Here is a 13,395-nt window from a genome sequence, read left to right as displayed (position 1 = left end):
GGGTGCAAGGGATTAGACATGCAACCTTGTGCTAAATTTTTATGCTACCTGAGATAGGTTGCAAGAGATTAGACATGTAGCATTGTGCACAAGGATAAGTCATGGAAGTGGAGTTTAACATTGAGCACTCCATCATAAATTCATAAATGTGGCAATAAAGTGCATAGAGGAACTGGATCTATTTCTTTTTGTGTTATTTGTGTTGAGAATATGTCATTATAGTCTTGGTATAACCAAGTACATATGTCATACAATTCACTCCATAATTAAAAAAATTGCATATAGTCATAAACATATTTCATCTTTACATGTTCAATTTGAAAATAATTGTTGCTTAAAATACATTGATTCTCAACTTTCACCTATAATTCCATTCTATTTGACATTCCTTTTATTCTTTTTATTGTTTCAAATGACAATCCCTTTTAAGCTTTAGAATACCTTTAAAGGTATTCTGGAATGCTATGGCTATGGTTTGGAGGTTCATCAAACACTGATTTGCAAAGCTTCAATAACATTCTTTTGTAGGTTCCCAATCAACTTATTCATTGGAGTCCCTTTCAATTTACATCTTGTCTCCTTCATACCTTGAATCATGTGTGTCTTGTGAAAAATAAATGTCATTTCCTGCCCCTCAAACTAACTCCATTCGTCAATATGAGTTCGTGGAAAACCAAATCATAAAATTCATTGCACAAAGTTGAGTGAAAGAGCTTCCAATTGAAACTAAACATTATGAAATGAAATTTTAATGTTCACGAAACTAGATATAGTCTATGAGACCACTAGCTTCCCTGTTTTTTCCTTTTGCAATTCAATCCACTTATTATTCGAATTAATGATGCGCTGACCCAACCTTCTAACAGTCCCCTCACTGAAAAGACAATGCCAAGGAACTGATGTTAACATACTACTATAATTGTCTCTGGTGTCTCTCAAAACATCACATTCCAAAATGAAATGTTTTTCCGATTCCACTGCTCCAGAAGTGCAAAAAGTACACACCCATTCTTCCCAAGCTTCTTTAGGTCTTTTCCACCAACCCGTTCCGCACCGTAGTTTATACGAGTTAGTTCTTAATTGAGCAATAAGAATCTTCGCTCTCCATGGAATGCTAGCTCCAATGTACTCTTTTTGTTGGAGATCATAAGTGGAGTTGAATTTTTGAACTTAGTACTTCTTCTTTCTACCCAACTCTTTTCCCCATATACGCTTACGAAACTTCTCCATAACAAAACTCTTTAAATCCTTGCTATTTGTGGGACATGCATTGAGGTAAATATTCCATTTTTGCATCCATTTGTTGTTTTGTCTCATCCATGATTTCTTTCTTTCACTCATTCCTTCATTGAAGATAAATTTAGGCCATCTACCTTCTCCCATTTGCTCAATTCTTTGTAGATACCTTATGAGACACCCCGTAGCAATTGCTTTGATGGAAGTTGTTCATATTTCACTCAGCGTTATCTCATAAGAAACTGAACTTTTTATTTTAAACTTGTTCATGATCAAGTGTTTTTGGATTTTCTCAATTTGCTTCCATTTTGCGACTAGGACGCTGCAAGCCCACAACTCACACCCATGTAAACTAGGAGCCCAAAAAGCACTTTAATTGTTTTCCAATCCCATAACTGTCTCTCTACATGTGTTTTGAAGAGCATATAATGCTTTCCACCCTCCTAAAATTTTCTTTTTTTGCAATGCTCCCAAATAAGCTTGGTGTTGAAATCAAACCTGAGGTACTTGTCTTCATTTATTTCTTCAAGAATGTTGCTTTCAAAGAAAAATGTATGCTGACTCTGCTTCTTTTTATTTGAGAAAATCATTATTTTGGTCTTGCTGACTTCCTTCCCAATTAACTTCATTCCGGTTATTAACTCAAAGACCACACCAAATTCATACACATCCATCTTATCATTAAACTTTCCTTAAACAAAATGTTAAACATTGCATTGCATTGTTTTGCTACATGGAATGACTGTCTCTGCTACATGGAATGACTGTCTCTGGTATTTGGTGAATCTTTAAGGATGGGTGTGGGTTTTGATGTAATGATGATTCTCAACCAATGGTATCAACAAATACAGGTGACAATTTGAATACATAGGGCACTGTGCTGGAGAGAATGTTGAACATTGGATACACGTGAGAAAGCTCTGGTGAATCCGTATCACAAAATATTCTGAAGTGAAGCAAGATACCTGTCAAACTACAATCACGATGAGTAAACAGTATGGTTACAAATTGTTAGCCTTAATCTGAATATGGCCGGTTGAAACTAGGAAGATGTTTATATGCGCAAATCTTCCTAAACCATCGCTGCAAGTGATATCTGAAGTTGTTGGTAGCCACCTTGCCGGCCTAAAATCTTGCAACTGTTATAAGATCCGCACTAATTTCGTAGAAATGTTTTGTTAGTGCAGAATTCCAAGTTTCAATTTACAGCTCTTGATCGCTAAGATTTCTCCGAATACTGAACTATCAAAATTATTCTTGATGCGTTTTGCAGTAAAAAGATACATACCTGTGGTTCAAACTCAAAGCAAGATACTGGAAGGTTGAGAAAAGCCATTAGACAAGTAATCTAATGCTTCAGCAACTCAAACAGCCACTTTCAAGAGCACTGGTTTTGTTTTTTCTTAATTTAATTGAAAAAATCATGTTTGGAGCGGTTTTGGGGCATATATAGATTTATCTAGAATTAAATCACAAAACTGGTAAACATTAAATCTCAGTGGTAAACACTAAACCTTTCCCACTTAACCATATCATTGGGTGTCTCCCCACTTAACTATTAGACCACATCTTCTGGTCTCTGGCTTTCTTAAACATCGCCAGTGACTTCTCCTTGCCAGAGAGGGCTATAAGTATATTGCATAGAGAGGGCTATAACCAAATCTCAGAAAATAAAAAATGAAAGAGTAAGAGTCCGGAACATTGGCGTCTCTGGCTTCTTAAACACCGCCATTGGCTTCTCCTTGCCAGAGAGGGCTATATTCCATAGAGAGGGCTATAACCAAATCTCAGAAAATAGAAAATGAAAGCCTCCGCCATACAATACATGACGCTGTAATTGTTAAAATGACTACCGCTTGATAATTTTACAAGATAAAAAATATAATGATGTGGGTGTGCTTCAATAGAATAAGAATCTCAACTTCGGAAAGCAGCACTTGCTCTGTTTTGGTTGAAGAATTCAAGATTTTCACTCCCACTGATTATCCGTCGGGAAGAAATCCTCTGTACCATAAGAAAATTCCTACCAAGAACAAGGATGTCACATAACCAATGCGGATTCACTGGATTAAAAAACGCTCAAAAAGGACATTTTCCATTCAAAGCAAATGCACAGAAATTAAAAGCTCCAGGAGGAAAACCAGAGATGCAACCCGTTGAAATGCCGGAAGTGGCAGATTGCAACTCCATAAAATGCCTGCAGGTTTTAGTTCGACAAACGCACTCTAACCTCTTGCCAAATAATTTTCTTTTCGATGAGAGTCATTCTGCTTACTGCAGCGAAACCCACCTTCTTTAGAGATTGTCTGAATTGGTGCTACCTCATTTGAAGACCGAGCTTCATGTTCATAGTTGCAAACCTTCTGCGTAATCTGTTCTTTCTATAGAAGCTCTCCATTTGTCTGTGTATGCCTATTTGGAGACTGTAGTGCCCATTCAACCACAGACATTTGTTTTGATGCAGACTGTGGAATAGGAAGGCTTGGTAGTGATTCTCCTTTCTCTGTAATGAGACCAGAATTCGCCCCTTTGGGAACATTTTCTGTTAAGTTTTGCATGAGAATCACTTTTCCCTCCTTCTGGAGACTAGGCTACATATTACAAGAAGAGCCGAATCTATAATTTCATATCCCGCATGTTTCATGTAACTGCCAACAAAGTCTAGTTATCCAACTGGCAGTGGAGGCAATCTGGTTTCAGAGGATGGGATGACCTTTTCAACACTTCCATTTCAGACCAATAGTATTTATAAACATCACCTTGTTCACAAGAAAGATTTTAAGACCATCATGATCGGAAACTAGACTGAGAATCTTGTCATGCTCATTGAAATTATACCTGTCGGGAGATTCAAAACTGTCCTGTCCAAAGAACATGATAAACACTGGTTAAAGCTTCGCAGTTCTTGCTTCCAATTCTCGATCGTATTCGATTCAACAATCCTAGCCAAGGATAAATAGATTTCTCTGCAACTGAACATACAAGAAAGCCAAGGCTAAAAGAAGCCTCAAGAACCTCAGCACATTCATTATTAGTACATACAATAAATCAATCAGTGTGCTTGTCTTGCACTCAAATATGCTTTGTCAGGAACAGACATACCTGATAGATACTCTCTTCCACACCTCTCAAGGATGACCTTCTCCCATTTTCAACAATCAGTAAAGAAGAACTGCATGGTAATTTCTTAACACCCTAATACCTGTGAATACCCGAAATCTTAACAAAAGAACCAATCAAGGATCCTTGTTTTGCACTCATGTATGCCTTGTCAGGAACAGACATACCTGATAGATGCTCTGTTGTGCATCCCTCAAAGATCACCTTCCCATTTTCAACAATCAGTACAGAAGAACTGCAAGGTAATCGCTTAAAACAATATTTGGCTAATGTCATCGAAGACCTGAAATTAACAAAATCATGAATCAAGGCCCGTTTATTATGAAATTCCAAGCTTCATCCCTTGTTCTGGCACAAAGAGTTGGGAAATGCCATACCTTATGGCATTGTGCCTACTAGCTCCCAGAATCCCCTTTGAAGCATCATACAGTTTTGCTTCTTCTACCAGCACCTTTTGCACAGACCCATGAGCTATCTTGAATTGAAGGTCCACCTGCTAAATCAGATAAATTGTTAAGTATGTAAATAAAGAGCCGCACACTATATATTTAATTAAAGTAAAATCGACAACTGCGAAAAATTAGCCCCTGAAATTTTCGACTCTTCTAATCCACGAAACAATGGAAGACAGTGCATGTGTGGTCATCCATATGGGATACTGCATCTATGACTAGATATCTATTCACTCATATGACACTAGAAAGTTGTTCTGTGCACATATTCTAGTAAACATAACATTCTTGTACTGGTAAGGGACTGCATAAGCAGAGACTTTAACTGATACTATGGCAGAGACTTTCATCAAATGAAAGCTAGTCTAGTGGCAGAGACGATTCTGTCGCTTCTGCTTGCAGTTGCGATCCTCCCAATCCAAATTATTCTGCTTTTCATCATGAATCTTTTGCAAGTGGTAGTTCAGTGCAATGCCAGGAATATCTCAGAGGAAAAAAGGATCCTTATGCAGATGAAAGAGCTAGATCGGATTGACAGAAATAATGCTCTGGGCAACTGGAACATATCTGATCGAAGTCCGTGTGGTTGTAATGGAGTGTTCTGCAATAATCGCTTCAAAGTCGTCCAAGGGTCATAGCCCGGGTGTTAAAAAGGGAAATTAAATCCCTACACTTATTCAATCTTGGCCGTGGAAATGTTAGCTGTTATGGCCTGTCTGGGCAGATACGTCATTACTGAATCTCAAAAAAATGCTCAATTCAACTTCATTACTAAAGTTAATCTCTCCAACACTTTATTGCAAGAGGTCATGCTCTCTGCACCCTGCGATCAAAGTATTGGAGAGGGTAACTTTAGTAAGGACGTTGCAGAGCACAGCCTTGCAGAACACAGTTGGGCTGGCTGGGAACATAGGTCCGTTACTGGATCTCCAAAAGAATAAAAAATAAAAACTCAATTCAACGTCATTACTAAACTTAATCTCTCCTACACTACTATTGGAAGAAGTCAAGCTCACTGCACCCTGCAAAAGTATTGCAGAGAGTAACTTTAGTAATGGCGCTGCAGACCACAGTTGGTAGTCGAACACCCAATCATGGAATTCGACACTGCAGGCCAGAGCTCCGTGCAAAACTGTGTTTCCAATTCCAATGTCTAGGGCTGATGCTGCATTTGCCATAAATAGAATGAATGATTGAAAGAAACAAAGTTATGCATTTTCTTATTTTCCTGAAAAAAGGAGAAAGAACTTGCAGCGGGCTCCATAATTACGCGGGCGGCGTTTTCAAGAGGCAGGCCCACGCCATGTGTCAATGGTTTTGGTGGAATCAGGTGGCTAAGATTTTCCTGTTGTCGTTTTCTGCTTCTGTGAGGAAAAAGACACTGCAGTCTGCAACGAACCAGCTGTCTCTCGCCACAAATATTTGCTGAACTTCCTCCACCTTCCTTGTGCTTCCCCTTTAACTGCCCTAATTTCTATTGACACCAAGTTAGATCTCATATCTCTAGAGAACTCAATTGCTGGTTCTATGATGGAGACAAAAATCAAATTGTTTAAAGCCGTAAGGAACAGAGTTTACATCAATCAATCATATCGATAGATTAGTTGAGGCCGTATGGAATAGAATTGATGTCAATCAATCATATCGATAGATTAGTTGGGATTCCCAGCATTGAAAATTAATATATTTTGGCGTGTGCAGGCATCCAGGGTTTTATATAGTTGGATATAAATAAAGTTTAATAGATCTTTGGTTTATATATATATATAAATTAAGTTTTGAGAGGGATAATGTATTGAAGTTTGTACATTTCATATAAATATTTTAAAGATTTTTGGATGGTTGAAGAGATTTGTTTTTCCATAGATTTAATCTTTCTCAACCTTTATTAGATTTTCAACGCTTGCTAAATTTTTGGTTAAGATATTATATCTGGAAAAATACTCAAAGATAATAATAATTATAATTTAAGTTCATGTAAGTCAACATTCCTAAAGCCTATAGCAATGAATAGGGTATGGGCATGGCCCTCATTGTTGTTTGATGGTGTTGTGGCCCTTTTGACTGTGTTTTTTTTTTGGGGATAGTTTCACATTTGGAGCACGGGTTATGTTTACATAGTTTTCAATTGGATCATGTGGAGCTTTATGGCCTTCAATTCAAATGGCGTTTTCATTATTGCAGCTGATTTAAAGGTTCTTCTCATGAATGGTGATGGGCAGTGTTTTTGGGATGTTTGGCATGGCCAACCATGTGGTTTTTGGACTATTTTTCTTGGCATTAGCACTCTCGGTCAGTAATGGTGGTGGTTGTTGTAATGTTTGTAATGTTTTTTGTTGCGTCGCTCATAGTGGATGTTGTTTTGTTATTTATGTATTTAGAGGTGTGGTAGGCGACCTCTTGTAGGTTGGATATGTTTTATAGCTTTGAGAGTCCCTTGGTGATGTTATCTATGCAATTTTAGTTCACATAATGCAATAGAATGTTTTATTTTAAAAAAATCACTAAGAAACAATGCCAGTTATATTAATAAAACAAAAATAAATGAACATATTGATTAGTTTTAATTAAAAGCATTATTGCATCTAGAGGTTTTCTCCTACCCAATATGAGGTAGATGTTATAAGGTCAGTAAAATGAAGTGTTATATCAAAAAATAATAATAATAAAACACAAATTTGGATAAAGTAAAAATTAGCATATTCATAAAAAAATAAATTAATAAATTAATAATAATATTAATAAATTTAAATAATAATAATTCATATTCATAAGTAGCATATTTCAAGGCATATAACTACCCTAACATAAAAATTAATTAAATTATAAATTTATTTTAAATTATTATTATTAATTATAAAATAATTAACATATCATGTTATGATTAATTAATAATTGATCTCCATTTTATAATGTTGATTTTTATAACTCAGGTTCATATGACATTTTTTTTAATTAATCAATTTAATTAAAAGGGAAATTTTGGAGCTAAATCTCAACCTCTAATATTTGACTATATGTCATTGAGGTCACGTAATAATTATTGATAGTTAAATTAAAATTATGAAAACTCTATTCCAAAATAGACACACAATATATATATATATATATATATATATATATATATATATCCACATTTAAATTTAATGAATAAGCATAAAAAACTTAATATCTACAATGAACTCTTTTTTTTTTGTGTATATATATCAATGTTATGCATATCTCATTGAAAAATTGAATTAAAAGAATTATATAACATATATATATTATCTTTCATGAAATAAAAACTTGGTCTTTCAATTTGGTAATCACTAGCGTGATTTTTCAATAATCTCTCATTCTCTCAAATTTAAAAGATTAGTCATATCATTAAGTTAGTAATAATCCCCTCTGAAATATGTATTTAGACTTCCTATATAAGAATTTAAACTTCAATTTTTATTAGTCTTTAGTTCAACAACCTTGCAAATTATTATACAATATCTTCTTCATCAACTTTGCTAGATCTTCATCCTCTTCTCATTTTTGAACCACTCTTTGGCTTCTTTAGTAAACTCTTCAAAGTTTCTTCTAATTTTATTCCTAACACCTATTCTTTTTAATCACTTAAATCTATTTCATTATCTTCTCACAATCCCTTTTACTTGGCATTGGATTTTAATTGAAATGCTTGGTAAATGAGATATATGAACAAAAAAATAATATCATCCTTGTTACAATAGGAATCTCTTTTAGTTTGGGATTTATATAGTCTTTTGAAGAAATGAAAAATTGTTGCTAATAAGAACTAATTTTCAAAAAGGTCAAATGCTTCACTTATAAATGGGACTTCTTGTGAAACCAAACAGATCATCAAATCTAGATTCACTAATAAAATTTTGGGGTTATATCTAACAATAAATCACCTTTATCACACACCCTTCAATCCTATGCCCAAATGGTTAAGTTTATTCATTTATTATACATATGTTGGGGGGAGAGAGAGAGATTCGTGCTTGTGGGACTAGATTACTTGGGAAATAGGTATATTGACAATTTACTCTCCAATTTTTCTAATTTTATTCTTAACACCTATTCTTTTTAAATCATTTTTATCTTTCTTTCTCTTCTCACAATCCCTTTTAGTTGGCATTGGATTTTAATTCAAATGTTTGGTGAATGAGATATATGAACAAAAATATAATACCATCCTTGTTGTAGAGATCACTTTTAGTTTAGGATTTATATAGTCTCTTGAAGAAATGAAAATTTGTTGCTAAGAAGAACTAATTTTGAAAAGGGTCAAATGCTTCACTTGGTAAATGGAGAGATAGAGTTAGATATATTAAAAATCTAAAATATTAAAAAATATATATTTATAAATTTATTTTTTATTTTTTACATTATTAAATGAATAAAGCAATTCCAAATTTTTTTAATAGTATGGTACATTTTCTTGAAATAATTGATTAAATACAATAATTTTATATAAATAAGATTAAAATATATTAACAATTTTGAATTATGATATTGGAAAAATTATAAAAATAAATTATTTAAAAAAATTCAATATTGTATTTTATTAACCATTTATAGAAATATATAATCACACATTATAACTATATAATATATATTTCAAATGACAATTTTTAAACACTTAAATTATAATATATCATTAAAATTTATATATAATTTATTTTATTTTATTTTGCCAATAAATAAAGAAGATTAAAATATATTAACAATTTTGAATTATGATATTGGAAAAATTATAAAAATAAATTATTTAAAAGAATTTAATATTGTATTTTATTAATCTTTTATAGAAATATATAACCACACATTATAACTATATAATACATATTTCAAATGACAATTTTTAAACACTTAAATTATAATATATCATTAAAATTTATATATAATTACTTTTATTTTATTTTTCCAATATAGTCATGATTTAACATAAAAGATAAATTTAATTTTTATCATTAAAATTTATATATAAACGAATTAATTTTTTCATTGTTAACATGGGATCATATTTAAAGCATAAATTATAAATTTGAGTGCAAATATTTCACAAATTAAATACTTTCAACTAGTTTGCAAATTTCTTATCCTTTACATGGGAGTTCTTCTATTGGATGTTCTTAATCGTGGCATCTCTTGAAGTTAAATCATGATTTATGCATAAGCAACAAATTTTAGCTATTTCAATGGATTGGTTTGATGAAATTTATTTGTTTTTATGCTTAATCTATAATGGTTTCATGTGACTCTGATTTGTTCCAGGCATCGACATGTATAAGTTGAGTAAATATTAAGAAAATGCATATTAATTTAGGGAAGTATACATATATTTGAATGGTTATTTTGGAAGATTTAATTAAATCAAGTTACATAATTCAATTTAGTTGTTAATAGCAATATAATGTTTCCCAAAGCACTAATTTTTCATCTCCTATATGCTCACATATAGCATAATTTGGAAAAGTAAGTGGCCCATTATCCAAACATCTTTTCTTTTGCAAGCAACAAACATCGCATAGTGTAATTAGGGGAATTGTATTAAAAGATTGTGAACTACATATCCACATACTTGCAATTCAAACACTTTGTATGTGCACTATTCACCTCGCACACACCATCACTACTAACCAATTTGCTTTACTAACCATTACAAGTAGATTAATTCCTTATCTTTTACCTTGAAAATTTGCACACAAACGTAACTTAAAACTAGGAGGATTTAAGTAAGTGGCACTAATCCACATATATTTTTTGTCTATTTTTCTCATTCCAATTCACACCACACTTAGCTTAACTAGGAGGAAAGTATGTGGCCCTAAATCGACAAATCATTTTTACTTGTTTTGTTAACCAAAGCTTTTATTTCAATCATTTATTTTCAGGAATAAGACTTGGTGTTAGTAAAGAAAGAAAGTAGGCACTGCCTCCCTTACATCATTGTGGTGAACATGTGGTGGCATCTGAACCCTTTCTCAAAGCACTAAAGCTTTCATCTCCCTATATGCTCACATAGTATAAATAGGAAAGAAGTAAGTGGCCCATGGTCCACACAGCATTTCTTTTCTTGCAAGGAACAAGCATAACAAAGTGTAATTAGCATAATTGTAAGGAATCATTGCATATCTACATCAATTCACACTTTGTATGTTCACAATTTCACTTGCATACACATTCACCCCACACATTAATCTCACTTAAACTTTGTATAGAGGGTATCCTCTTTCTGGAATTTTTGTACTTAGTTTCTTTTGTTGGTATTCCAGCCCATTAAATATATAAATAAGAAATAAATGCGCATAATGAGAAACTGAAACACATAAGAAAACACAAGAATTTTACATGGTAAAACCCTGACAATGTGTTAAGGAAACCTCCACAGGGAAAGGGATTGGAATTCTTATTATACCCAAGTCAAGAATGACTCTCCAACATTACATCAAACCTCTCGGGCAATCAACATTTTTAATACAAAGACTTCGTTACATAACTCCCTATGGTTACACAACTTCCTAAATGATAAAACCATATTTACTAAGATAATTACATTTTAACAATAATTTTAATTGTTTTCATTCTTAATAATGTCCACCTTAACAACAATTTCCTAATCCCTTGTCCATGCCCATTCATCATATTTTCTGCAAGCCAAGAGAAGCCAAACACCACTACAGCTTCTCTACTAATACTGGTTTCGTGAACATCTCTACACAATTATTCTATGTGTGGACCTTCTTGAGAGCTACTTTGCTGCCATTGATCACGTCTTAAAAAATGGTATCTAACATCAATGTGCTTAGTCTTGTTGTGATAAGTTGGATTTGCAGCCAAATGAATAGCACTCTAATTGTCACATATACATTCACTTTCTCCTTTGTCCTTCAAAGCTCATCAAGTAAACCTTTCAACCAAATTGCCTCTTTATAGGCATCTGAAGTAGCTATATACTCTGCTTCAGTAGTGGACAAAGAAATTATTCCCTGAATATTTGACATCCAGCTAATTGCTCCACCTATAAGAGTAAAGACATATCTTGTAGTAAATCTCCTTTTGTCCAAGTCACCTGCATAATCAACATCCACATATCTGCAGACTGAATCACCACTACCATTAAAGATGATACAATGGTCACTTGTGCCTCTCAAATATTGAATCACCCATTTACTGTTCGCCAATGTTCTTCCCTTGAATTTGCCATGAATCTATTGACAACTCCAACTGCATGTGAAATGTCATGTCTTGTAAATACTATCACATATATTAATTTTCCTAGTGCAATTTCATATGGTACATGAGACATATACTTATTTTTTTCATCAGTTCTAGGAATTAAACCCGAAGAAAGCTTAAATGGGAAGCTAAAGGAATAGTAACATGTTTCACATTGTCCATACCGAACTTTACAAGTATTTTCTCCGCATACTTCTACTATGATAACCATAGCTTTCCATTTTTTCTGTCTTTGTGTATCATCATGCCCAAGATATGTTTGCAACTCCAAGATTCTTCATATCAAATGTTCTATAAAGTTGAGCCTTTAAACTGTTAATTTATTCCATGTTTTTTCTTGCAATAAGCATATCGTCAACATACAAAACCAAGATAATGAATATGCCATTGAAACTCTTAAAGTACACACAATGATCATACTCACTTCTAGTGAATTTCTGGCTCACCATGAAGGAGTCAAACTTCTTGTACCACTTCCTGGGAGACTGCCACATGCCATACAATGATTTCCTAAGGTTACAAATTGATCTTTTGTTGCGACCTTGTACAAAACCTTCTGGTTGTTTCATATAAATATCTTCATCCAAATCTCCATGAAGAAACGTTGTTTTAACATCTAACTGTTCTAACTCAAGATCAAGTAATGCAGTTAGTGCTAAAAGTGCAAATAGAAACAATTTTTATGACTGGTCAAAAAATCTCATGAAAGTCAATACCTTCTACCTGATAATACCCTTTTTCTACCAGCCTTGCCTTATATATTTCAATACTTCTATCAACATTTCGCTTCAATTTGAAGACCCATTTGCATATGACAAAAATTCTGCCTTTAGGAAGTTCTACAAGATCCCAAGTTTTATTCTTGGTTGTGGAATCCATTTCCTCGTCCATATCCTTCTTCCATTTTTCACTATCTGCATCATCCATTGCTTCCTAATAACAAGAAGGATCCCCATCTTCTATAATCAATGCAATAGATGAAGTAGAATCTTCATACCTTTTGGGTGTTTTTCTTTCCCTTGTAGACCTCCTTAGAGTGACTGGTTGTTGAAATGGTTCCTGAACTTCTACAGATTCCTATACAATTCTTCACGTTTTTCTTCATAAGTCTCTTCTTCATTCTGAATTTCCAAAAAAGGTTGAGCCTCCAACAAAATTTGTTCATTTGGTGATACCTATTCCTGTTCAACATTTTCAACATCTAATCTTAGAAGAGAAGTTTCATCAAATGTTACATCTCTACTAATGACTATCTTATGTGAATAATGATCCCACAACCTGTATCTTTTCACACCATCGTCATATCCAATAAAGACAACATTTTTCTTTAGGGTCTAACTTAGAAAGTTGA

General features: G+C 33.3%; 1 protein-coding gene across 1 annotated transcript; it reads right to left on the bottom strand.

Moving 5' to 3' along the window:
• Positions 1 to 3,026: 3,026 nt before the first annotated feature.
• Positions 3,027 to 5,959, bottom strand: LOC149238333 (protein kinase STUNTED-like). The gene is made up of 3 exons (XM_089366961.1): positions 5,135 to 5,959; positions 4,734 to 4,849; positions 3,027 to 4,639 (listed from the first exon to the last, which is right to left on the bottom strand). The coding sequence occupies exons 1-3, from the start codon at positions 5,156 to 5,158 to the stop codon at positions 4,432 to 4,434; spliced, it is 348 nt and encodes a 115-aa protein (XP_089223087.1). The 5' UTR covers positions 5,159 to 5,959; the 3' UTR covers positions 3,027 to 4,431.
• Between the last annotated feature and the right edge of the window lie 7,436 nt (positions 5,960 to 13,395).

The sequence above is a fragment of the Pinus tabuliformis genome, chromosome 8 (assembly GCF_031772625.1).
Source record: "Pinus tabuliformis cultivar Carrire ecotype Pingquan chromosome 8, CPIR1, whole genome shotgun sequence".
Classification (NCBI taxonomy): domain Eukaryota; kingdom Viridiplantae; phylum Streptophyta; class Pinopsida; order Pinales; family Pinaceae; genus Pinus; species Pinus tabuliformis.
Note: the sequence above shows the minus strand (reverse complement) of the source record. Positions and strands in the feature narration are given on the sequence as shown.

Bases quoted from the DNA above. Each gene is read 5' to 3' on its own strand.
- LOC149238333 (XM_089366961.1), bottom strand. From the start codon at position 5,158: ATGAAAGTCTCTGCCATAGTATCA. The intron at 4,850-5,134 runs GTTAAAGTCTCT...CTGATTTAGCAG, and splicing joins AAGTCTCTGCCATAGTATCA to GTGGACCTTCAATTCAAGAT. The intron at 4,640-4,733 runs GTATGGCATTTC...TGTTAATTTCAG, and splicing joins AGTAGGCACAATGCCATAAG to GTCTTCGATGACATTAGCCA.